Source organism: Notechis scutatus, chromosome 12 (assembly GCF_049901735.1).
Source record: "Notechis scutatus isolate UNSWTSFEM ecotype Mainland chromosome 12, rNotScu1.2, whole genome shotgun sequence".
Classification (NCBI taxonomy): domain Eukaryota; kingdom Metazoa; phylum Chordata; class Lepidosauria; order Squamata; family Elapidae; genus Notechis; species Notechis scutatus.
Window position 1 is genome coordinate 6,847,350 of NC_142020.1, and position 25,199 is coordinate 6,872,548.

Genomic DNA, 25,199 nt, shown 5'->3' on the forward strand with positions numbered 1-25,199 from the left:
CTGGAGAAGGTTACTGGTCTCCTTTGAGAAATGTACCTTCTTTCAGCTCAGCCTACTTTTTAGGATCCTTGGAAGAGGAAATCTTTAGTAAGGTATGTGTTTGTTTCTGGGAATCCATGTGAGGAAAATGACAGAAATATTCAAAGAACCACTGGGACAGGAAAGGCTCTATTGAGGCCTTCGAACACAATCTTTACTTTGTGCAAGAATCCAGGTTAAGCCCTCCCCAGGGTAACTTGCAGTAATTGCTCTCATTGTCAAACTGTTCATGCTGAAAGGATGCTTTTCTCTAATATTCAAATTGGAATTTGCCTTCTTGTACCTTAGGACCAAACTCTAGGACAGAGTTCTACAACTTCAGCAACTATGACCATTTCCCAACCAGCAGGCTTTAAGATTTGTGGGCTTCAACTTCCAGAATCCCCCAAACAGCAGGCAGACTAAAGAATTCTGGGAGCTAAAGTCCACGTGTATTAAATTTGCACAGACTGAAAAACCCTGTTCTAGAATCATTTGGTTGAGTTGGATGGCCATAGAAATTGAATGAATGAATGAATGAATGAATGAATGAATGAATGAATGAATGAATGAATGAATGAATGAAATCTCTAGTAGCATGCAAACCTTCTGTCACCCACTACAGGTTTGTTCCCCGTGGTAAAGTCCGAACCTCTAGGATAACTACCAAGCACCATTAAAAAAAAAAAGAATGGAAATAATCATTATATGAATACATTTATATAATACACTTTAAATATATCCAACTGCTTATATTTCTGTTCTAATTTTCTGGCTGATTCCTTCCTCTTCATTCCCAGTCTTCCAAACGCAGCTTTTGTGAATCCCAATTCCATTAGACCAACATAGATAAAATTCTACTGAGGGTGATAAAATGTGCAATAAAGAGTATTCAATTTATTCTACGGTCCTTGCTGTTTACATATGCCTCCTCCTCCAAGTCAAGAAACCACTTCTGTAAACAAGAAGAGAAGCCGACTGAGTAATTCATCTAACGTGATTGCCTGGAATGTACAGAAAGGATGAAAATTCCATTCCAATGTAATAGAGGAAGCCAGAACCAAATCCTTACTGGATCATGTCCCGGTGCCCTAAGAAGGTGCAGAATTGACATTAATTATGAGGTTCCATAGTTTTCTTATTTATTTTTTCCAAATAATGACACAGTTGGTTTGATTTTCACTTACAAATTGAACTGAGAATTTAGTTCCTTGTAGGTCTTTGTCATCCTATAGGATATCTCTTTAACTTTATTAATAAGAAAAACATCCATTGGAATCAGCTCTGAGCTCTTTTTAAGAATATATAACAGTAAACAGAGTTGGAAGGGACCTTGGAGGTCTTCAAGTCCAACCCCCTGCTTGGGCAGGAAACCCTACAGTATTCCAGACAAGTAGCTGTCCAATCTCTTCTTAAAATCCTCCAGTGATGGAACACTCGCAACTAAATATAGAGTATTATGTAAACTAAATATAGAGAATTATCCATTTCCTCAGGACTAGACTAGTTGGAAGAATGCAGAGGGAATGGCATAGTTGTTGCACTGGAGAGCACATACCAGTGGGTGTCAAAGGATCCCCACAACATTCAGAGTTCAATTTCAGGAGTGATGAAATAGTGCCACACCAACTTGAGATCAAGGCCATCGAGTCTCTAATAAACCATTTAACTGCTGCAAGAGCGAAAGAGGGGGCAGGGAGATTATCAGTGTTATAAAATGAGTTTGATCCCTCTTTAATAGGTTTTTAAACCAGGGCAGCTGAGCCAGAAAAGCAGGAGAGAGAGAGGAGGAGGAGAGGGGGAAAAAACCGAGCATTTCCCCACCCACCCCTCCTTGGTAGCAGACAACACATTCTTCTTTGATCCAATTGCCAGGAAGTGCCACTCACAATATGAAGAATGCTGAACAGCAAGCTTCTGTATTAGATTGGATGTGTGTCTATATTATGTAAATTGTAACTGCTCATTACTGCATGTTTCACAAGCCAGCTAAGTCACTCAGTGGTTGTATGAATTCATAAACAGTTGTAATTCACCTCCAGCGTGGCATGAAATAAAACTGGAGATTGTCTGCAGAATGAATAATGGGGCCTGATGAATGTTAGTGAGCTGCATTCTGAAGACAATAGAGCTTGTAGTTGCTGTAGGAGTTGTTTTCCAGAACAAATCTTTATCACTTCAGCAGAGTACTGTATATGGGTAATCAACACCAGAAACTAGGAACAAACTACACATTCATCTAATAAAGCCATTATAGATACTTCTGGAAGAACCTGGCCTTGAAACCTTTTTACACTTGCTACTCACCATTGGGCACCTTTTGATTGTCACCATTAACCCTTAGCAAACAGATAAATATTTTTTTATGCAGGAGATGTGTTTCTACTCTGGCCCTTCAGGTTTCCCTGGGATGCACTCATTGTTCCTATAACTAAGTCCATCTGAGGTCAGGACAAGAAGCAATGGATGGAAACTAATCAATGAGAGAAGCAACTAAGATGACATGTCCTGACAGTTATCACAATTAATCAGTAGAAAAATTCATATATTGTCTCCAGAAGTTGTGAATTCCCCAACGCTGGACATTTTTAAGAAGAGATTGGACAATTATTTGTCTGAAACGGTGTAGGGTCTCCTGCTGTCAGCTTTGGAAACCATATTAGTACCAGAAGCTTCCATGCTGCCACATCCCTGTGCCTGGGAAAGTAGGTGGGGGGAATTGTAGAGTGTGGGTAGTTAGACATAATAGCATTCTTCTTTCCGTTCAATGTCATGTTATTCCTGCACCTGGAGGAGGAGTGGTTGAAGGGATGTCTCTAGTTGGGATGGATGGTGATTAGACCATGTGATGGACTGATGGGTGCAGGGGTTGGTTTTGGACTTTTGAATTCCTAAGGGAAAACCCGGAACTCTCAGATTTGGGTTTTTCCACATGTGCCAATATACTACACTAATAAAAGGAATCTTTGAGAAGATGTCTCAAAATTTTTAACTGGAGATGAGTTTTTCTGGAATGCTGACAGCTGCTTGAGCAGAGGTTGGACAAGAAAATCTCCAAGGTCCCTTCCCATTCTGTTATTCTATTCTGTTCCATACAAACAAATGAACCTCACCATACATATCACTTGAAGCCATGTTGGCCAAACAGAGTCTGTCATACTTTAGTCGTGTCACAAGACCTGTGTCAGGATTCTCACTCAAAAAGTCAATCATGCTGGGAATGATCAGCAGGAAAAGGAGAAGGGGCTACCCTAGCATCTACCTGGACACTATAAAAGATGACACTGAGATGACCATGATGGATCTGAAGGACATGGTGTGAGACAGAGGAGTCATGGAGAGTACTGATCCATAGAGAGGCCAAGAGTCAGACATGATTGAATGGCTGATGATGACAAAGATAATTTAGTCATTTGTCCCTTGAGTGAAAGCTCTGTGTTGATTCCCCCAATAATTTTCTTGGCTGTCTCTGATGTTTGCAGGAGTCTTGTCCAACATCACAGTCCAAAAGGATAAATAGGAAATGTTCTTTCAGAGAGTGACTGTTTAGTCTCCCTGCATTTGTGTATTGTTAATAAAATGATCTCTAAGTCAAAAGAGAAAGGATCTCAGTATGACTATTTCTACAACACTCAACATAACCACTTTCAGCCTTGAAAGCCATGTTTTACTTGGAAGCTTTGAGGCTGCCACATTTAGTGTCTGGGAATTTGGGAGGGGAGATTTCATAATGAGGTGGAAGATTAGACTCAACAACATTCTTTCTCAGAGAGTCAAGGACATGTTGCCCTGCACCTGGAGAGGAGTGTCTGGAAGAAGGTCTCCAGTTAGGACAACGATTTGATTGCGCCATGTGATGGACTGATGGGTGTAGGGGATGGATCTTTGAATTTCTTTTGGGAAGGGAAAACCTGGAACTCTCAGATTCGGGTTAATGTCAGTGTTCCAACTAATAATCTCCAAACTCTGAGACAAGCATCTTCTCTTCCATTTTATTTGAATTGTTTATACTGGCACTTCTGGGGAAACCCAAATCTGAGAGTTCTGGGTTTTCCTTTCCCAAAAGAAATTTAAAGATCCATCCCCTGCACCCACCAGTCGATCACACCCAACTTCCTAATCAAAAGAGGAGGAGGAAGAAGAGGATGCAAATATTTCCCATACTAATTCTAATACATGGTCTGCAGAACCATTTGGTTTTTCTGAACCCATATTTCTCATCTGATCTGAACTATTCTTTCAAACATCACCCAACTGCATCGTGAGAACTGCCAACACCACCAATGAAGGGTAATCTCTCGAAACAATAAAAAGCCATATTTTTTATCAATATACATTTGATCCAACTGCTGCTCATTTCTCAATATGATATATCCAAACCAGGATAAACCATTTTATTACTCTTCCTTTTAGAGACAGGGTGTTTACCACCACCTCACCCAAAAGATAATTACAACATAATGGACACCTTGAAATTCAAGCAATGACCACAAAATGCAATTTCATTACAAACCAGATGGAAAATGGAATAGGGCCCAGTCACAAAGAATCACGTTATTTTTATCTTGCTTGGTTGCTTTCTACAAATCCATGAGTTCCAAACATGTCCTGTAATCTCTGATGCCTTATCTTTTAACTCTAGTAACCTGATAATATTCCATGTGTATATATTTGATACTCTGGGGATAGTACCAGCCTCAGCCCAGAAAATTAAGTTGTTTTATCTCTCCCACTCTCCCCCCCCTCTCTCTGTGAATGTGCATTGCCTTCTACGATGGCAGAATATTGTCCTACTGCAAATTAACTCTTTAAAAAGATCTCCCTGCAATAGGAATCTCGTCTGACAAGAAGGAGAGAGCCCTGTTTCTTTTAAAAATCAAATCAGGCTGCATACCTCATAGATGTGACTATAGGGAAGTTGCAAATGTTCAGGAAGATAGATTACAGTTCCAGAAAGGAAGATGAAAAAACAGTTTAGGAGTTGTTTGTTATGTATTCTGCTCTGCTGCTATCAGAGCTACAGAAGGTTGTAATTGAATATTATAAATGCTAGATATGAAACAAAAGCAAACCAAGAATGTAAAACAGAAAGAAGTTGCTAAGGAAGAACACTGATTCTTCCTAAGTCACACCAACTCCAGTAGAGTAGAGTAGAGTAGAGTAGAGTAGAGTAGAGTAGAGTAGAGTAGAGTAGAGTAGAGTAGAGTAGAATAGAGTAGAATAGAATAGAATAGGGCATGGAATGGCATGGAATGGAATGGAATAGCTGTGTGATTAGACACACAAGTGTGATTAGACACACAAGGAATTTGTCTCTGATGCAGCAACTATCAGTGTATATGCAAAGCAACATAATAATGATAATAATAATAATAATAATAATAATAATAATAATAATACCAACATGAGGGGTTATTAAAGAAGATAATAAGAAGAATTACAATACTACAGCCATTGTACATGAATAAATATAATTTGACATAAGATAAAACTGTGAGGAACAGGTGTTCAGCAGCCTAATGGCACAAGGGTAAAACTGTCCCTGTGTCTAGTTGTTTTGGCATGTAATGCCCTACAGCAGAGTCCTAAGGGGAGGGGATGTGTTATTTGAGAATTGGCAAAGAATATTACCCACATCTTCCGAAAAGGGAGTCTGACTGACTTAGAAAGGCTTCCCATTCATTAACTGCCTGACCCATGTATCTTGGGGAAGAGTGATCCTTTTTACTTTTTTTTTTTTTTTTTTGAGGAGCCACTGGGTGCCAGTTGGGGAATTCTGGAAGCTTATGTCCATCCCTCTTAAAGTTTCCAAGGTTGAGAAACACTGCTCTAGAGCAAATATACAGCAAGTGCTGAATTTCCGCCAATGCTTTTCTACCTTTCTCAAACAGAGGTGTGATGTATGAAGCTGTCAGAGTATAAAGATTCTACCACAAGCATTATCAATTCCAGTTGAGTTTTCCTTGCATTACTTGTGTTTACCTAGGCAACTTCCACCCTCTCCTGCTTTCCCAAAGCTTTTATTACATTTACGGGGTGTCAGCATTTCCAAGCTTCGCTGGATATGTAATCAAATACTTAATTGTTCTTTTAAAGTATAATCAGACAAAGCCAGGATAACCATTTTAGCATTCAAACAACCCCTCAAAAATAATCATAACCAAACAGACAAACTCTCTTAAACCCCAGCTCCCAAAGGAGAGATAGTACTTTTCATCTCCTGCCTGTGGAAGAATAGTGTCAGCAGAATTGCACACAGGTGCTGACATTGCTAAAGTTTATTCATGGCCGTTATGCTGAATATCAGCCACACAGTTGTACTTATTATGCAGCTCCAAGATTAGCAACACCATTAACACTGGAAATTACTTCATTTGCAATCTGGCAGGTTCCTAATTCTACAAAGGACAATGAATCTTGAGTTAGGTTTTATCTTTCTCACCTTCTCTTTATGGTTGATACGATGTCTTTAGGTGAGACTGGAGTTGTGTTTTTTTTTAACATGATCCCAAAGCTATACTCCCAGCATGCCTAGAAGCATGGCCAATTGTCAAGCTAAGCCCAAGAATAATGCTGACCAAGCCAACCAGAGTTCACTTCTGTATTTGCTTAGACACACTAGACAGAATCTTGCCAGAATAAATATATATTACTCTCACCCTGACAGATGTAGCCATAGGCTACAATGGGTTCTCCCCCACTATGCAGATTCCAAAGGCCTACAACTCTGATATTATTTCCCTTGTATACATTTTTGTATTTGTAGATACCTGTTCCATTTCATGAAACAAACAAAGCTGCATGCATGTGAGAAGGACTTGGGACTTAATAGATGTTAACAATCTAGGTGAAGAAGACGTTATCATTTGGTCCATAAAATCTCTATGTATGATTTGAATGATAGTTTCTTTTAACTTAAATCTCTTTCCAATCACCAGGAGGGAAATACAGTTCAACATACATTGTCTTTCTAGTTTCGATTTCCAGTGCTCAGGAAGGAAGGAAGGAAGGTATAGAAGTGGCATTGAAGAAAGAGAAAAAGAAAAATGGAGGGAGGGAGGGAGAGAGGAAAGAAAGAAGGGCAGTATAGAGATGGTATAGAAGAGAGAGAGAAAGAAAAATGGAAGGAGAGAGGGAGGGAAGGAAGAAAGGAAAAAGGCAAACTCATGAATAAACTTCATTTTAATCCTACATTTGTTTTCTCACCTATCCAACCTGACTTTATTTATTTATTTAATTTTTCCAATCTCTCTCCCAACCCCTTGCATGATTTCAGCATCGCCCCAAGAAAAACCATTCTGGAAAAGCCTTTTTCTTACTCACTTACTCCATCTTGAGCTCCCCCACACATCCAACAATTGCTCAACATACAAAAACGGATATCTCAAGGTCTCTAATGAACTTACACAGGGTCCCTTTCTGAACCAGCCCTCTGCCTTTGGTGACCAAATCACCATTCTGCTCATATCAATATTGCTGAGAATAGATAGTCATCTGACATTCACTTCGCTCCAAGCAACGCAAGATCCATCTATCCACATATAAACTAATGAGATTACCTAGTTTGGGTAATGAAACATCTGCAAGAAAACAACCAAGCTCAGAGACCACCAAGGACCCCTCGCGTATCAAAAAGATGGGTGAGGAAAGAGCCACAGACCAAAAGAAAATGCAAAGGAGGGGGAAAAAGTAGATTTAGAGTCTAATCCATTCAACAAAATGTTTCAACTTACTGAACCATGTGGACCAGTCCTGGCATTAGGGGTCACTTCCGCAGCATCAGTTTTATGGCTCTGAAATTAAGAGAGAGAGAGTGGGGGGGGGGGGACAAAGGATGTGAGAAACAAATTTGACAATTCTGCTGCTTGCTTAGAACATAAAACGTAGAATCATAGGACTGGATATAAAAACGATGTTGGGACTCTAGAAAGAGTGCAGAGCAGAGCAACAAAGATGACTAGGGCACTGAAGGCTAAAACATATGATGAATGGTTGCAGGAACTGGGTATGTCTAGTTTAATGAAAAGAAGGACTGGGGGGGTGACATGATAGCAGTGTTCCAATATCTCAGGGGCTGCCACAAAGAAGAGGGAGTCAAGCTATTCTCCAAAGCTCCTGAGGGCAGGACAAGAAGCGAAGGATGGAAACTAACTAACCAAGGAGAGATCCAAGCTAGAATTCAGGAGAAATTTCCTGACAGTGAGAACAATAAACCGGTGGAATGACACGCTCCAGAAGTTGTGGGTGATCCAGGACTGAAGTTTTTTAAAGAAGAAATCGGACAACCATTTGTTTGAAATGGTATAGGGCTTCCTGCTTGAGCAGAGGGCTGGATCAGAAAACCTCCAAAGTCCCTTCCAACTCTGTTATTCTGGAAGAGACCTCAGAGGTCTTCTAGTGCAACCCCCAGCTCAAGGCAGGAAACCTTATACTATCTGGTCAAATGATTGAAAACCTCCACTGATTCATCACCCACAAGCCCAGGAGGCAAGCTATTCCATTGACTGATTGTTCTCACCGTCAAGGAACTTCCTTTACCTCTGAGTTGGATCTCTCTTTAACAAATTTCTACTTGTTACTTCTTGTCGTTCCTTCTGGTGCTTCGTCCCCCACTTCCCTGTGATGGCTTTTCAAGGATTGGAAGACAACTGTCCTATCAGCCCTGAACCTTCCCCCTTTTTAGGCTGAACATACCAAGTTCCCTCAACCATTCATCCCACGGTGCAGCAGTCGGATCCTACCTGTTCCACTACTGGTTTGGGTGATCATGTGTGAACCCAACGTGTGTGCGCAGCTTTCATCCCATTAGCTGAGGCCTGCAGCGCCAATCAACTGAGAGGATAAAGAAGAGACAAGCGCAGGGGCGGGTGGAAGAGCAGATCCTGGGCTTTTCTCTTCTTTCTCGTCTCAGCTGATCGTCGGAGGCTTTTTTTTTTTTTACTACCGGTTCGCTTGAACCGGTGCAAACCGGTAGCATATCACCACAGATATGATGCCAATAAAGGATAATATTTGTAATATTTGAGGGGTCCTTGGTGCTGTCTGAGCTTGGTCGTTTTCTTACAAATATTTCATTATCCAAACAAGGTAACATCATGAACACTGATGATGTTACCTAGTTTAGGTAATGAAATGTATGCAAGAGACAACATCCAAGTTCAGAGAGCACCAAGGATACCTCATTCATCATACAGTTTAGCCTCCAGATCCCTTATGTCCTTCGTTGCTCTTCTCTGCACTCTTTCTAGGGCCTCAGCATCTTTCCCAAGGTCTCTGATTATATCCCAGTATATGAAAATGAGGGATGTTTATATGTTTCTTTGGGAAAGAATTAGATATCTCTTCTCACCAACTTCAGAGTTAGGTAACCAGTTACCTTATCCTTAAGAGCTAACGAATAGCTTTTTTTTCTTCCCTTTTTCTTTTTTCTTTCTTTTTTAAATAATGTTTATTTAAAATCAACATATATTTTCATATATATATATATATATGAGTTATATCTTAAGTTTTTATGGGAATTACATGTATGGTATTCAGCTTTGTTCGGGTATTTTCCCACGTCATTATAGTTGTGCTTTTAAAGTTGTAGCAACGTTTCGGCAGAATCTCATCTGCCATCATCAGGCTTCTGTATTGTGTTCATCTGTGAGTCAGACTTTCACAGTCGTTTCTGTTTTAAATCTGTTTTAAAGTCTGACTCACAGACGAACACAATACAGAAGCCTGATGATGGCAGATGAGATTCTGCCGAAACGTTGCTACAACTTTAAAAGCACAACTATAATGACGTGGGAAAATACCCGAACAAAGCTGAATACCATATTGATAGATAGATAGATAGATAGACAGACAGACAGACAGACAGACAGACAGACAGACAGACAGACAGACAGACAGATAGAGATAGAGATAGAGATAGAGATAGAGATAGAGATAGAGATAGAGATAGACATAGATATTCAACTATTGAAAGACAGATAATTACTGAAGGTATACAATTAATGCTTAATAGAGAAATATACATTTTTAAACTTAATGCCAAAGCACCTATATTCTTTATAAATATTTTTATATTTATAACAGGAAAAAAATCCCCCAAACAATATAAATATTTAATTTTCATGCCTTCCTCATTTTCTGCTTGGGCTGAAAAATCAAATGTTGAGTTCTACAACCAGCAAGTGACTCATTAGCTCAGTTATGTTTTTAAAAAATAAAAAAGGAAAACAAAGTTTAGTGAGAGGCATCCATTTCAGACAACCCGGTTTCCTTGTTCTTTTTGGCACTTGCCAGCAGTTTGGATGAACTTAAAAGGGTGTTGGACAACAACTTCATGAAATATAGAGCTACCAATATCCATTTGCTACAATGTTTTATTCATTTATTATAATTTTATCCTGCTTTTTTTTACTTTATATAAGTAACTCAAGAAAGTCAACATACCTAATACTCCTTCCTCCTTCTACTATGCCCACAACAACCACCTTCTGAGGTGGGTTGGGCTGAGAGAGAAGGATTGACCCAAAGTCACCCATCCAGTTTTCATGCCTAACGCAGCATTAGAACTCTCAGTCTCCTGGTGATTAGCCCAAAGTCATCCAGCCAGCTTTCATGCTAAAGGCGGGGCTAGAATTCCCAGACTCCTGGTGATCGGCCCAAAGTCACCCAGCCAACTTTCATGCCTAAGGAAGGATTTCAGAACTAGAACTCCCAATCTCCTGGTGATTAGCCCAAAATCACCCAGCCAGTTTGCATGCTGAAGGCAGGGCTAGAATTCTCAGTGTCCTGGTGACTGGCCCAAAGTTACCCAGACAACTTTCATGCCTGAAGCAGGACTAGAACTCACCATCTCCTGGTGATTGGCCCCAAATCACCCAGCTGGCTTTCATGCCTATTTTTTGTTTTATTATTATACATTATTCCTTGGTTGCTTGTTATATTAGGTAAAAAAGCCTAAGTACCAACTGTTGGACAGTAATGTTAGAAGATAGGCATGGAATCCATGCCTATGAGCTCCTTGAATGGCCTTGGTTGTCCCTTGTGGGACTACCATTGGCTTGACCCAGCCTCAAGATTCTTCTCGGATTCTTCTCAGGTTCTTCTGCCAGCTGTCAAGGTTCTGACTGATGAACCCAATCAATTCAGCACTCTGAGACTTTCAGCTTTCTGAAAGAACTGTTTTACTGGGTATATCACTTCGGCACAGATGAAAACAAAACCAGCTCTAAATATTTCCTGTGTGGTTTTTGTATAATTAAAGAATAGATAATGCCCTCCCTCATTCACATTGTCCAATTAGGTATTCTGGCATCGCTTTGATAACTCCCTTCAATCTCTGGCCAGCACCTGTTGTGATGACCTTAGTTCCCATGGGATGATCTGTTGCTGCTGTCTGGTCTAACATTCCAGAGCTCCCTCCTCCCCCCCGCAATGTGTGGCAAGTTGAGAAATTGAAAGATGGCTGCCACAAGCCTGATCCATTTCACAGTTGACACCAGCCCAATTATTGATACTTTTCACTTTCCCCAAAAACTGCTATTAGCTCTCAACCTTTGGGATCCTGGATCTTTGTCTAGAGATTTGGACCTGCATTGATATCAGGCCTACAACCAAGTCATTCTAGTCCTTAATTACATTTCTTCCCTGGCAGAACAAGAACCCTAAGACATCATTTGGGATGACCAGATTACAGATAATCGGAGTTGGAAGGGACCTTATAGGTCATCTATTACAACCCCCCACCAAAGTGGAAGACCCTACACCATTTCTGACAGATGGGAGTCCAATCTCTTCTTGAAAGTCTCAAGTGATGGTGGTCCCACAACTTCCGAGGGCAAGCTGTTCCATTGGTTGATTGTTCTCACTGTCAGAAAGTTTCTCTTTATTTCCAGGTTGAATCTCTCCTTGTTCAGTTTCCATCCATTAGTCCTTGTCTGGCCTACAGGTGCTTTAGAAAATAGCTTGACCCCCCCTCTTCTCTGTGGCAGCCCCTCAAATATTGGAAGACTGCTATCATGTCTCCCCTGGTCCTTCTCTTCACTAGACTAGCCAAGCCCAGTTCCTGTAACCATTCTTCATTTTTTTATGAATTTTATGTTTTATGTTTGACCACCAAAGCCAGCCACATGTTGCCTATGTGGAGAAGACACACAACCAAGCCAATCAGCTGGTATGTCAGTTACTACCAGAAACATGTATGGATAATGACTTATTTTTGGCCAACACCAAGCCAAACTTTTTTCTGGCAGTTTAAAATTTGATCTAGACATGGAACTAGGAGGAGGAGGAGGAGGAGGAGGAGGAGGAGGAGGAGGAGGAGGAGGAGGAGGAGGAGGAGGAGGAGGAGGAGGAGGAGGAGGAGGAGGAGGAGGAAGCCGCCACATTTTGCCACTTTTGTGAATTAGCTGAGGTTTATTCCATTAATCTTGGCTAAATAGATTTTGCCTTTGTGCGCTATGTCTGTCCTATCAAAGACTTAAGCTTGACATATAATTTTTCCAAACAGGATTGCCAAAGCATCATCTGAGGGCCAAATTTTAAACATTAACATCACCATCCATTATCTGCCTTTAGAGAATAAATAAATAAATTTGAGATTCTTGCTTTCAGGTTCTTAAAAAAAATAGCATGTATCCCTCAGGCTAAGAAATGAATGTAAGCAAGAATGATTACACCTTTTCAGAGTTCGACAATGTTCTAACAATACATTGAACAATCTCTATCATTTATTACCATGTAAATTGTTTCACATTGCATGAAAGGGGGGAAAAAACACCCATATTCCTTCAGAAAGTCATAAAATAAGGAAGTCAATTTCAAGGACAATTTAACCTATGTGTTACCCTTTATGTAACTCTCTGGCCCTTCGGAAAAAAATATGGCTAGCATCTACAAATGCAATATACCACTCAGCTTGAATATTCCATTCCCAGGGAAAAGGTTTCGTACACTCTGACTTGAGTGCTTTCCTGTTAATTGTGACTGATGAAAAATAGTTTTGGATCTGCCTCATCAAGCCCTTTATCAAAGGAACTGCAATTGCCTTGTCTAAAGTGCATATTTTTTCTTCTGTTCATTTGTGTCTCATTTTCGAACACTTCCTGGACAAATTTTTGCAGTTTTCTTGGCAAGATTTCTGAAGTGGTTTGCCATTGCTTCCTTCCTAGAGCTGACTGGCCCAAGGTCACCCAGCTGGCTTTGTGCCTAAAGTTGAAATAGAACTCACAATCTCCCAGTTTCTAGCCTCTTGCCTTAACCACTACAGCAAACTGGCTCATATAAAGCCGACATACAATAATGTATTTGGACTGCAATTCCATAAATTGAAAGAGTTTCAGAAGTAATGAGAAGAATTAATTCTCCCATTGCATCATTCATACTATGGCAACTGAGTTACAAACCAATTATTAGCAATAGCAATAGCACTTAGACTTATATACCACTTATAGTGCTTTACAGTTCTCTCTAAGCAGTTTACAAAATGAGCATATTGCCCCCAACAATCTGGGTCCTCATTTTATCAACGTTGGAAAGATGGATGGCTGAATCAACCTTGATCACTCAGCATCAAACTCCTGACTGTGGGCAGAGTTCTAACCACTGTGTCACCACGGCTTCTTGTGAAATTAAATAAATGCTTTCCTGTGTTTCGTTGTTTTGGAGATTTTGAAATGCATATCATCATTTGGTCCACTAATAGGATGAGGTGACTTTTTTCTACTATGTACAGAGTAGTATCAAAGATCACAGTGCATTATTATCAAGATGCAACTTTCTCCAGCTCTAGAGTTGTAGCAAGAAACATCTGAGGATCTATAAAGATGATAGAAATTGGCTGTGTAATCATGCTAAATCTTCAAATTGCCTAGATATAACATAGGAAAGAAATATCCTACTTCTGATAAGACAACTGTTTGGCAGTTCCAAATCTCATTTTGATAGTTACAAGATGGCTGAAAGAAGGAAACCAGCAAAACACTACTAAGCTATTGAACTAGATTCCCAAAGGAGCTTTTCAAAAGATGTGGATGTTCTTGGGTTTTTTTCCGTTGAAAACATTTTGCTTCTCACCCAAGAAGTTTCTTGGATGAGAAGTGAAACCTTTTCAATGGAAAAAGAAACCCCAAGAAAGTTCAGTTGCCTTTTGAAAAGCACCTTAGGGACAACCATGACCTAGATGATTGAAAATCTCCATAGACATATCAAACTGGGTTGTCAGATCATGAGTTTGTTTCTGATTAATGTTTCATGAAGTTTCAAAGGAGTGTTTTTCTTTGACAAAGCTTTGAACAAGGCATCAACCTTGAACCTGCTTTGTCAAAACAGTAGTCCCTTCTCTTAGAAGACCAGCATGAAGCACCCATGATCTTGACATCAGTGTGGTTCAGAGGAATTCTAAGGTTTCTCTGCCCCATTAAACTTTCATGTAGCAGAAAGTTGAGAAGAGCATGTCCTAACAATGATGGTTGAGGGACATCCTAGGCTTCTTGTTCCAAATTCTCCATGATCAAGCAGAAAGTCACCAGCCCCAAACCCCTTTGATATGCAATCAAGGCTTACAAGCTGAGTGGTTGGCAAATATCTTGAAGCCACTGAAGGCAAAACATTTGGGGAAGGTAGATCTGAGAAGAGCCTTCTTCCATAGTGGTAGCCCAAAGCAACTTGAGATCTCTAAGTTGCTTCATAGAATAGAATTCTTTATTGGCCAAGCATGATTGGACACACAAGGAATTTGCCTTCGGTGCATAAGCTCTCAGTGTACATAAAAGATATAAGTGATAAATCATGATCACAGTCATCACAACACTTAGTGATAGTCATAGGATGCTAAATAAGTATATCAATATAAACTGTAAAGATACAAGCAACAAGGTTATAGTCATAAGTAGAAAAGGAGATAGGTAATAGGAAGGATGAAAAGAACAATAGAAACAAAGTCTTCGTAAATAGTTTGACAGTGTTGTGGGAATTAGTTTTTTAGCAGAGTGATGGCATGCAGGAAAAAACTGTTCTTGTGTATAGTTGCTCTGGTGTGCATCAAGAGGAATCAATTGATTTTTCAGTTTTTGATGAATCAAATCAGGTTGCCTCCATCTATCTTGGATGGATGGATTGGATGGATGGATGGATGGAACTCTTAACTAGCAAATTTTCAATTTCTTTCATTTCTACTTCTCTCCAATACTACCTATCTCATCATTCAGCCTCCATAAAAGTTTTGGCTATATCACCTCTCTCATTTCACAAACTGAATCATATTTGATTTAAAAAAAACAACAGTCGTTAGTGCATATCCAAAGATAGTATTGTAAACTTATTCCAACACTAAACTCCTGCAATTGAATGCAAACTTTTTGCTAAAAGGCATTTGAGGTATATTATCAGTACATTTAAATTGTATTCACTATTTACCTTAAACCATACACATTAGCTTCTAGACCTCAGAGGTCCTGAAATAATTAAAAACATTGTTGCCATGAAAATATTATAGATTAAACTATGTAAACAAACCAAGAAATAATTGGAAATCCTTTAACCAAAAACTCCCTGGGAACAGTGAGAAGACAGTTTAGAAGCAAGTAGTTGCCTGAAGCTTATTTCAGATTCTAACAAAAAGACTATATAAAGAATATATTATGTTAAAGTTAGGTTAAAAAAATGACGCTAAGGGTAAACTGTAAAAATAAGTAGTTTTCATATTCACATTTATTAATCTTATGGAATTTAATGAAATATGTAAAAGGATAAGAAATAGAAAATTTTAACACAGAAAAAGCAAAATACAAACAAAGGTCTCAAAAGCCATAAATAGGTTTAAAAAGATAGATTTAGATACTCTGCTGTGCCACACAAACCTCTAATATTTTTTGAATACAACTATTATGTCTTATAAAATATGTAGCACATGATTTAGACCCTGCGGTGCAAATCCAGACAGAGGTCTGTACTACATTTTTGCAGTAAATCCTGGCTAAATAAACCATATGTCAACTCATAAAATATTTCTATGGTCTTTTAAGAGTTGCCAACAGAAAGGGAGGGGGAGCAGTGCAATAGCTTGCAAACCCAAACTGCATTCCATAAATGTTTTCAAAGATGGTAACTAGGTGACTGAAATTTCTGCCGTGCAAAATTCTAACTGGAGGGAATGATTGATGAGTCTTAGCTATGGATGTATCCCATTGGAGAATGTGAATTATGATACACCCAGGGGGTGAGGGGGGAAACCAGGCTGAAGGGTGACAGTGAATTATGTGTCTCAGAGTTGACTACACCCAGGCCAGAGGTGGTATTCAGCAGGTCTGACTAGCTCTGGAGAACCAGTAGCGGAAATTTTGAGTAGTTCAGAGAACCGGCAAATATCATCTCTGACTGGAGATTTTACAGTGTCCTTCTCCTGCCACGCCCATCAAGCCATGCCAACAGAACCAGTAGTAAAGATTTTTGAATCCCACCACTGATCCAGGCAGTGCCAGATGATTTAACTCCCAATAAATTACTTTTCAGTTTTGGAAGTTTGGCTCGAGACTCATGATTTAAATGGGGGTAACTGCCAGAATCCTGACACCATAGCTTACTGTCATGTATGAATCAACCATCCCTTGAGATGAAATGAATTTCAAATGCAGGTCTTATGAGAGGTTATATTAAAAATGGGCCCTTAACTACAAATTTCTTATATATATTTTTTTTAAAAAAGTCATTTAAAAATTCAAAAAATGTTAACTGGGAATGGGCTTATTAATAAAATCTGTCCCCCCCAAATTAACATGGGCTAATCCATTATCTCCCAGTTATCAATTAATAAAAGATTCCAGAGGCTTGTCCAGAATGCAAAGAAAGGAAGAATGTGGCAAGCAACATACATAAGTTCAATGCGGGTAAAAAAAAAAAAAAAAAGAAGAAGTCCATGAATGGATTATAAAGGTCAGCTTCAAGAATAAATGTTATGCTAAAGGTCGGGTGAATTACTATTTATACTGAAAAGACCAAGCTAAGGAGTTATGCCCTTTGCTTTTAATATTTAATCATTAATTTAAATTTCCGTTCCCCCCATTTCTTGAGCTCCAGAATTCTTTTTACATATTAAAAAATTGTGGTGTCTTTTTTAATATATATAAACAGTACCATTTGTGTGATTTTATTTGGTGCCAAGCCAAATATATTTCCTAGTTTAATCCATGAATAACATTTCTTTATTGTAGTTAAGGAGATACCAGTGTGTTTTTTGTTTTTAAAAGTGATATAACTAGATACCAATAAAGAAATAAGCAAGCATAGCACAGATACTAAGAGGATACACAGTCAGTGTCAACACCACCTGATGCATATGGAAAAATGCCCAGAGGGGAATAGAACTTAAAAACTTGATGTGCAAAACCTCCCATGAAATAGTAGCAATAAGCAACAAATGGGAACTGCAAGTCACACAAGTATGACACAACTAATTTGATGGAACAGTGCTGCAGATAAGTTGCACAATACGTCCCACCAGTATTTCTGCCAAGAAACAGTTCCATGGGCTGAAGATTGAACATTATGCCAGTCCAGTGGCTCAAAAGCTACCTGACAAGGTTTATCAGCAACATTTGCCAATTAGTTCCTTAGTTCTAGGTTGTTTCTCTTTGCCAGTTAATTGCATTGGTCATTAGTTGTGTTTGGTCATATATGTCTTTGTTAACAATACAACTAGACAACAAATACAACTAGACAACTAGGCAATTAAAGTTCTAAAGGCAGCAGCAAAAGTTTGCAAGCTCTAGTCATTAACGCTGCTCTTACAATTGTGGCGGCTGGTTGAAAAGTTGACAGAGACACCTCTGAAAATGGCAAAACACACATGGGAAGCTTAAGCAGAGACTAAGAGACAGAAGACATAAAACCCAGCGCAGATGTTGGAAGCTACAATTTCATGCCAAGAATAGTAAGTAGCTTTTTCTTGGTGTTTTTAGGGTGGGGGGAGGTTTATCCACTTAAGGAAGGCTGCAGTGGATGCACTCAAAGGAAGAAAAGATTTTCAGGTTCTTCTTGGCTTAACCTTAGACACTGTTATAAAAATTTTAATAGTTAGTTCTCCCCCTTTTTTTGACTTTGCCTTAATTGCACAAATTCAGTGCACCCATTGTCACCATAATTTTCTCTCAGGTGGAGAGTACCAAGGCCACACATTACGTTTCAATTAAACTGATCTATTTTTCATGCCTATGCACAGGAATTTAGTGAACTTTTAACAACAAGTTTGGTGGTAAATAAGGGTCAAAAGAATTGAAGAGGTACTGGAAGTATTTGGATCACTTCTGACTAGGTAGCAATTCTAGGATGATTCCTCTTTTGACTCTGTCCCCAGAGTCTTTTATATTTGCATTCCTCAATCCTCAGAACAGTTTGAAAACATTGCATGGTTTTCTGTTCCTTTGAAAACTTTCAAACACCAATAAGAGACTAATAAGAATTTAAGCATGGCCTTGTCCCAAACAATTGCCAATCCAAGAGTAATAACATCCCTTCACACAGAAGAAACTAATATGCATTGTTGCTATGTAGTTCATATCTCCCACCCACCCTTTCATTGTACTTAATGTTTTGTCTTTGTGCAAAAATCTATCCAGATCTTTTTTTTCAGAGATCTGCAAATGCAACAGCCAACCTATATGATAGCAGTGTTCTGGTATTTGAGAGGCTATCAGAAAGATGAAAGGGGCAAATTATTTTCCAAAGCACCAGAACGTAAGACAAGAACCAATGGGTGGAAACTAACCAAGAGGAGAAGCAACCTAGGAGAAATCTCCTACTGGTGAAAACAATCGGCCAGTGGAACAGCTTGCCTTCAGAAATTGTGGGTATCCCATCCCTGGAAGCTTTCAAGAAGAGACTGGACAGCCAATTGTCTGAAATTGTATAAGACTCCTGTTTGTGAAGGGAGTTGGACTAGATGACTTCCAAGATCCTTTCCAACTCTGTTTTTCTATATTGTATGCTCTAACCTTCCTCTACTAGAAGGGCTGAAACCCAGAAGCAATTGAAGGCAAGAGATGGACCATTCAAAAGCTCCAGAGTGTTGCAGCGTTTCAAAGATTTTCCTGTGACTTCAACTATTCTGCAGCTGGGCTGGAAATAAATCCACTCAGTTTTCAAGCAGTGCAAAATGTCACAGGATCCCAGCAGTATACAAACGATTCTAGAGTGACAAAGACTCCACAAAAAGGCATTTGGTGCTTCTCTTGTTTTTGTGGCATTTATAGTACCAACACCTGGACCACCAGCTCCAGGAGTGGCAAAATCAAACAACATCTGTTGTCCTTTTCCAAAGGATAGGTACTCAGTGCCAAAGGCTCAGCACATGATCACACAGTCTCACGAAGACTCTTGCATGCTAAATTAATCATTGGTTTGCTTGACCGTAGTTTGCTGAATAAATCACAATTAGTTCAGTTCAACCATGCACTCAATCACACATTTAAATCACAGTGGCTGAATTTGTACCATACACTAAATTGAAGCAACCGCCATTCCCAGTTTACTTTTAAGACTGCTGCTTCCTGAAAGTGCCTGCCCATTCCACATCAGATAAGATGGACACCCTCAGGGACCCTTCTCTGAAAAATCATCGAGGACAACCCAGGAAGGATGCCTTATCTGTAGCTAACACTGCTAACCATTAGTTGAGAAGATTCCTGTGCAAAAGCATGAGTAGCAAGAAATCAGTTTAATTTTACCTTCATTTGTGGACCTGATCTTTCACACCAGGGAGGAAGGAAGGAAGGAAGGAAGGAAGGAAGGAAGGAAGGAAGGAAGGAAGGAAGGAAGGAAGGAAGGAAGGAAGGAAGGAAGGAAGGAAGGAAGGAAGGAAGAGGGAGGAGAGAGGAAGGAAGGAACAGGGAGGGAGGGAGGAAGGAAGAGGGAGGGAAGGAGAAAGAAAGCAAAGAAGAGGGAGGGAGAGAAGAAGGAAGGGGGAAGGGAGGAAGAGAGGAAGGAAAGAAAGAAGGAAGGAAAGAAAAAAGGAAGGAAGGAAAGAAGGAAGGAAGAGGGAGGGAGGGAGGGAGGGAGGGAGGGAGGGAGGGAGGAAGGAAAGAGACTACGTGCCATCTCATAAATCAAACTCAACAATATATTCTAAAAATTATCAATAAATGAGAATATTGTAGCTTGGGGTTGAAATGAGGGGTCCTTGGAGATCTCTGAGTTCGATTGTTTTTTGCAGACATTTGATTACCTAAAATCTCCTAGTTCTTTTAATGATGATGTTATCTAACACTGGTCATGTTACCTAGCTTAGATAATGAAATGCCTGCAAGAAAAAAAATCAAGCTCAGAGAGCACCAAGGAAGAAAACTTTCAGGAAACTGGAACAGATTGTCCAGACAGCTCTGTAACAACAGAGATTCAGAATAACCAGCCCTTTTCTGCTGAATATGTTTCATGGCAAACCATGATGCAATGCCACATAAAATTTGGAATGTATATCGCCTTCCAACAGTGACCCAATATGTCAAAACATCACTCAGAAATCCTGTGTAACAACTTTGGAGGAGTCAAACTCCAAGAGTTTAAGTTACTCCAATGCATTTTCTTTTACGCCCTTTTCCTGCTCCATCATCCTGACTGCAGTTTGTCATTAACACTCTTAAAATTTCACAAGTTGTCTCAGCTGCCCAACAGTAAACCGAACTATGGCTTATCTTGAAGTCTGAAGCCAAGCCATTATAGCTTATTCAACAAATGAGACATATGAATGAAGTCACTTAGATGAAATGGGTCAGTAGACATTTGATGGATAAAAAATTAATAATGTGGCAACCTAGTTTTCAAATGGGGATCTGTGTTTATGATGGAGCTCTGAGCTACCTGCTCAGGTGTGATGCTGGAGTCTAATACACAACTGTCCCCTCTCAATATTTTAACAAAATGTAAAACCTTCAAGCCAAACCAAGCAAATGACATTAAAACTTTGTGCAATGGGTGAACCCAATCACCCACAATTAATCCAGCAGCAAATCTTTATCCCATTAGCGCCTGGAATCCCAGTTCATTTTCTGCTAAATGCAACAAAGGCTATAAGCAGTATTTTTATTTATTTTTTACAATCAGGAAAGAGATGGGACACTTTGCTGAGATTCCCACTCCCTCTTCTTTCAAAGGACAGAGGAAGATCCAGCTCGAAAATAATCAGATGAAAATGCAGGAAAGTGGCAAATCAATTTAATATTGCAGCACTGTTAAATAATTTAGCAGCTCTTCTTTACAAGATTCCACTTTATTAAAAAAAAATGGTGCTTTTTTTTTTCCTCATCCCACCTCAACTGCTCTCTTATTTGCTTGTCTTTTCCTCACTCTACTTGAAATGGCATTTTTTTTTTCATTTTTGGAGGAAAAGATACCCCTCGAAATTCCAGAAGAATTGGCAACCGCAATCAAACCAGGATATTTAAAATAATTTCAGTAAAGCTGGGCACAAATGGAGTTTCCAAAATTTTTCAAAGAGCTATAAGAAGAAGAGTTGGGAAGACTTTTTCCTCAGAATTAGGAAAGAACAAATTTTTTCCACCATTTCTCAAAGATACAGTAGGATGTTTCCATATTCAACATCTTCTTAGTACTGACAATATGGAGGCTGAAAAATCCCCACCATGGAAGAGATTCTTGGTTTAATGGAAGTGTAAGGAGGATCCAAGGAACAAGAGATAGAAATGAAGTAAAAAGCTGTGAAGGGGGGGGGGGGCAAGCTATTTGAATCCACCTGCATACAATCTAGCAAAACAGTATTGATTTGAGAATACTGGAAATTGAAATCCACACAACTTAAACCTGCCAAGACTGATAGCAGAAACAGATAAGAGAATAACAGATTTGGGAGGGACCTTGGAGGTCTTCTAGCTCAGCCCCTTGCTCAATCAGGGGTCCCTATACCATTTTAGATAGATGGCTGTCCAGGATCTTCTTAAATGTCTCCAGTGATGAAGCATCCACAACTTCTGAAGGCAAGCTGCTCCAATGGTTAATTGTCCTCAATCTTGGGAAGTTTCTCCTTAATTCCAGGTTGAATTTCTCCTTGATTAGTTTCCATCCATTGTTTCTGGTCCTGCCCTTTGGTGCTTTGGAGAATAAATTGACTCCCACTCCTTTGTGGCAACCCTGCATATACTGGAATACTGCTCTCATGACCTACCCCCAGGACTTCTTTTCTCTAGGCTAGCTAAACCCAAATCCTGCAGCCGTTCTTCATATGTTTTAGTCTCCAGGCCTTTAATCATCTTGGTTGCTCTTCTTTGCAATTTTTTCCAATCTGAATTATGATACACCAAGAGGGGTGTGTGGAAACAGGGTCATAGGTGATTATAAATTACGTATCTCAGAGTCTGCTTCATACAGGTCATGTTGCTCCTAATAAATCCTCTGAAGTTTTTTGAAGTTTGGCTCGAGGCTCATGATTTAATTAGGGTGATAACTGGAATTCTGACAGTAGTACCCATTAAGGACTACTCATTAAGTACAGTTTGTCAGCCACTTACAAATCCATCCGGTGGTGAGGCTGTCTATCCCACATTTTTCTAGAGTGTCTCATGATGAATTGGCCCAGATGAGTTGGCCATGGCAAGTTATCTTGGACCCCTGAAAAAAAGAGACACTATCTCCAATGCTGATGACTTCTTTGCTTTGTTAGCAAATTTAATTTCTCCCTAACAGAGTAACACAAAGCCACCCACAAAGTTCACAAGAGTGGCAAAATTTAAAATGGAGAACATTAGTTAAGAGTTTAGTCCTCTACCTACAGTCTAATCCTCCACTTCACATTGTTTCTAAGACTTTACATATGTGTTAGATTAAAAAAGGCTTATAGATAATTACTAGAGCATAAAATAGGACAGTGCCTCGAATACAGCATCACAATATATTCTTAATCACAGGAAGCTACCGAAATGACTGAAAAATGGGTTGGGGAATTTTGAAGAAGCCTATGCTTACCGAATGATTTTTTTTTAAAAAAGCTGAAGAGTTTAAGAGAAATTACAGCTGCAAAAACAAACAAAGGCCCTTACCAATCTCAACAGAAGTGAATTACTTGACAGCTGCTTTTTCTGGAGGAAATATTTGTATTACTCTTCCCCTATTGGCACCCAACAAATGCATCGAAACAGTGCTAACTGGGGATTGTAACACATCTGGATAGGCAGAGTTGAGATCTTGCAGTGAGCGATCATGATGCATGTTGGGGAAAAACAGCACGAGCTTTCTTTCAAGGTAAGAAAGGCTGCTGTGTTCTGTTTTATGCCCTACATGAAACCTGAGTTGATTGTAAGGGTAAATTTTCAAAGGACAGACTCGCATGTCACTTTATTTCTCTGCTCAGGTGTGGAATTGCTGGAAGAGGTGTGCATTTGCATGATGCCAAAGTCTACTTCAAAAGCAATTCAATCAAATCACAGAATCAAGTCATTTTTTCCCCCCACACAAGAATTGATTCAAGCTTAAGTAGTTGAACTGAATCAATATAATCCAATCTGATTTGGATAACTTTCATATAGGGGGCTGTACATTTTCAGCATCCAAATCAGATCAATTTGGGTGTCCCAATTAAAATGATCAAATTATATTCTAAAGGATGTTTTTGGAACTGAATGAGAAGCCTTCCTCATCCCTAGATGATATAAAGTTCAACTAATGAATCCTTTGTCCCTCCTTTTTACTAGTTATACTTAAAGAATGTATATGAGGTTATGTTTGCATACATTCTGGGCCAATTGTAATGCAATCCTAGCAGTGGAGGGATTCAATTTTTTTTACTACCAGTTCTGTAGGCGTGGCTTAATGGGCATGGCAAGGGAAGGATACTGTAAAATCTCCAGTCAGAGGTGGTATTTGCCGGTTCTCCGAACTACTAAAAATTTCTGCCACCGGTTCTCCAGAACTGGTCAGAACCTGCTGAATACCACCTCTGAATCCTAGGTTGCATTAACAGATAGAATCAAGTTCACGTAAAGTGTTCGTACCATTTTATAAAGCCTTAGTAAGCCCACACTTAGAATACTGCATCCAGTTTTGGTCACCACACTATAAAAAAGATGCTGAGACTCTGGAAAGACTGCAGAGAAGAGTAACAAAGATGATTAGGGGACTGGAGGCTAAAGCATAGGATGAACGGTTGCAGGAATTGGGTTGTCTAATCTAGCAAAAAGAAGGACTAGGGATGACATGATAGCAGTCTTCCAATATCTAATGGCTGTCATAGGAAAGAGGGGGTCCATCTATTCTCCAAAGCATCTGAAGGCAGGACAAGAAGCAACCATTGGAAACTAGTCAATGAGATAACCAAACTAGAAGTAAGCAGAAATTTCCTGATAGAACAATTAATCAGTGGAACAACTTGTCCCCAGAAGTTATGGGTGCTCCATCACTGGAGGTTTTTTTTTTTTTAATGGACAGCCATTTGTCCAGAATGGTATAGGATCACCTGCTTATGCAAGAGGGCTAGAAGACCTCCAAGGACCCTCCCAACTCAGTTATTCTGTAGCTTCTAGATAGAGACTCTCTTGGCCATGGCCATTACTTGCTCTTCAAACAGAAGCTATGAATTCAGGAGATTCCAAGATAGAAGCTCTTAGCAGAGGAGAGCAACCCCCGTCAGAAAAACCAAAGATGGAAAAAAGTCTACTTCTACTCAGGCCAAAATTAATAACCAATCAGTTTTGGTGAGATTGCACCAAACACCTTCTATATCTACCTAAGAGCCGTCTTTAGCAATTGAATGGAAGCTCATAATTTATCACATCATCCAGATCTGAAGCAGGTATTGCCTTGGGGATATAGAAATATAGAAATTGCAGTTCTGATTCCTGATTTCTCAGCCTCGGCTTGTTGGATAAGCTGTAATCATTCAAATCTGCATAAACGAAGCTGTAAAACCAGGTCTTCACAAACCACTGAGACCACACAGCACGTGAAGACATAAACCAGAGAAACTATTCTATGGTCCAACGTGTAATCCCACTGGTCCAATTAATCAGCACAATAATATACTTGATCACCCTACCACATCTAGTTTGGACAATCTTGCAACTTAATTTTACTGTAACTCAAGAGCATCTGAGCCAAATAAATGCAAAATAGAGTAACTCAGCCATTTTGTCTAGAAACTAGTGACAGGGAATGGATCATGATTTCAAGAGGACAATGCCCATGCTTGC

At 39.5% G+C, this 25,199-nt stretch overlaps 1 protein-coding gene across 7 annotated transcripts in view; it reads right to left on the minus strand.

The window, feature by feature from the left end:
- Window positions 1-25,199, minus strand: part of RBFOX1 (RNA binding fox-1 homolog 1) — a 1,983,080-nt gene that overhangs the window by 1,730,925 nt on the left and 226,956 nt on the right. For all 7 annotated transcript variants that reach the window (XM_087973167.1, XM_087973163.1, XM_087973165.1 and 4 more), the window contains exon 2: window positions 7,752-7,811. In XM_087973167.1, coding sequence (XP_087829293.1) covers window positions 7,752-7,811 — 60 coding nt within the window. The remainder of the gene's footprint in view (window positions 1-7,751; window positions 7,812-25,199) is intronic.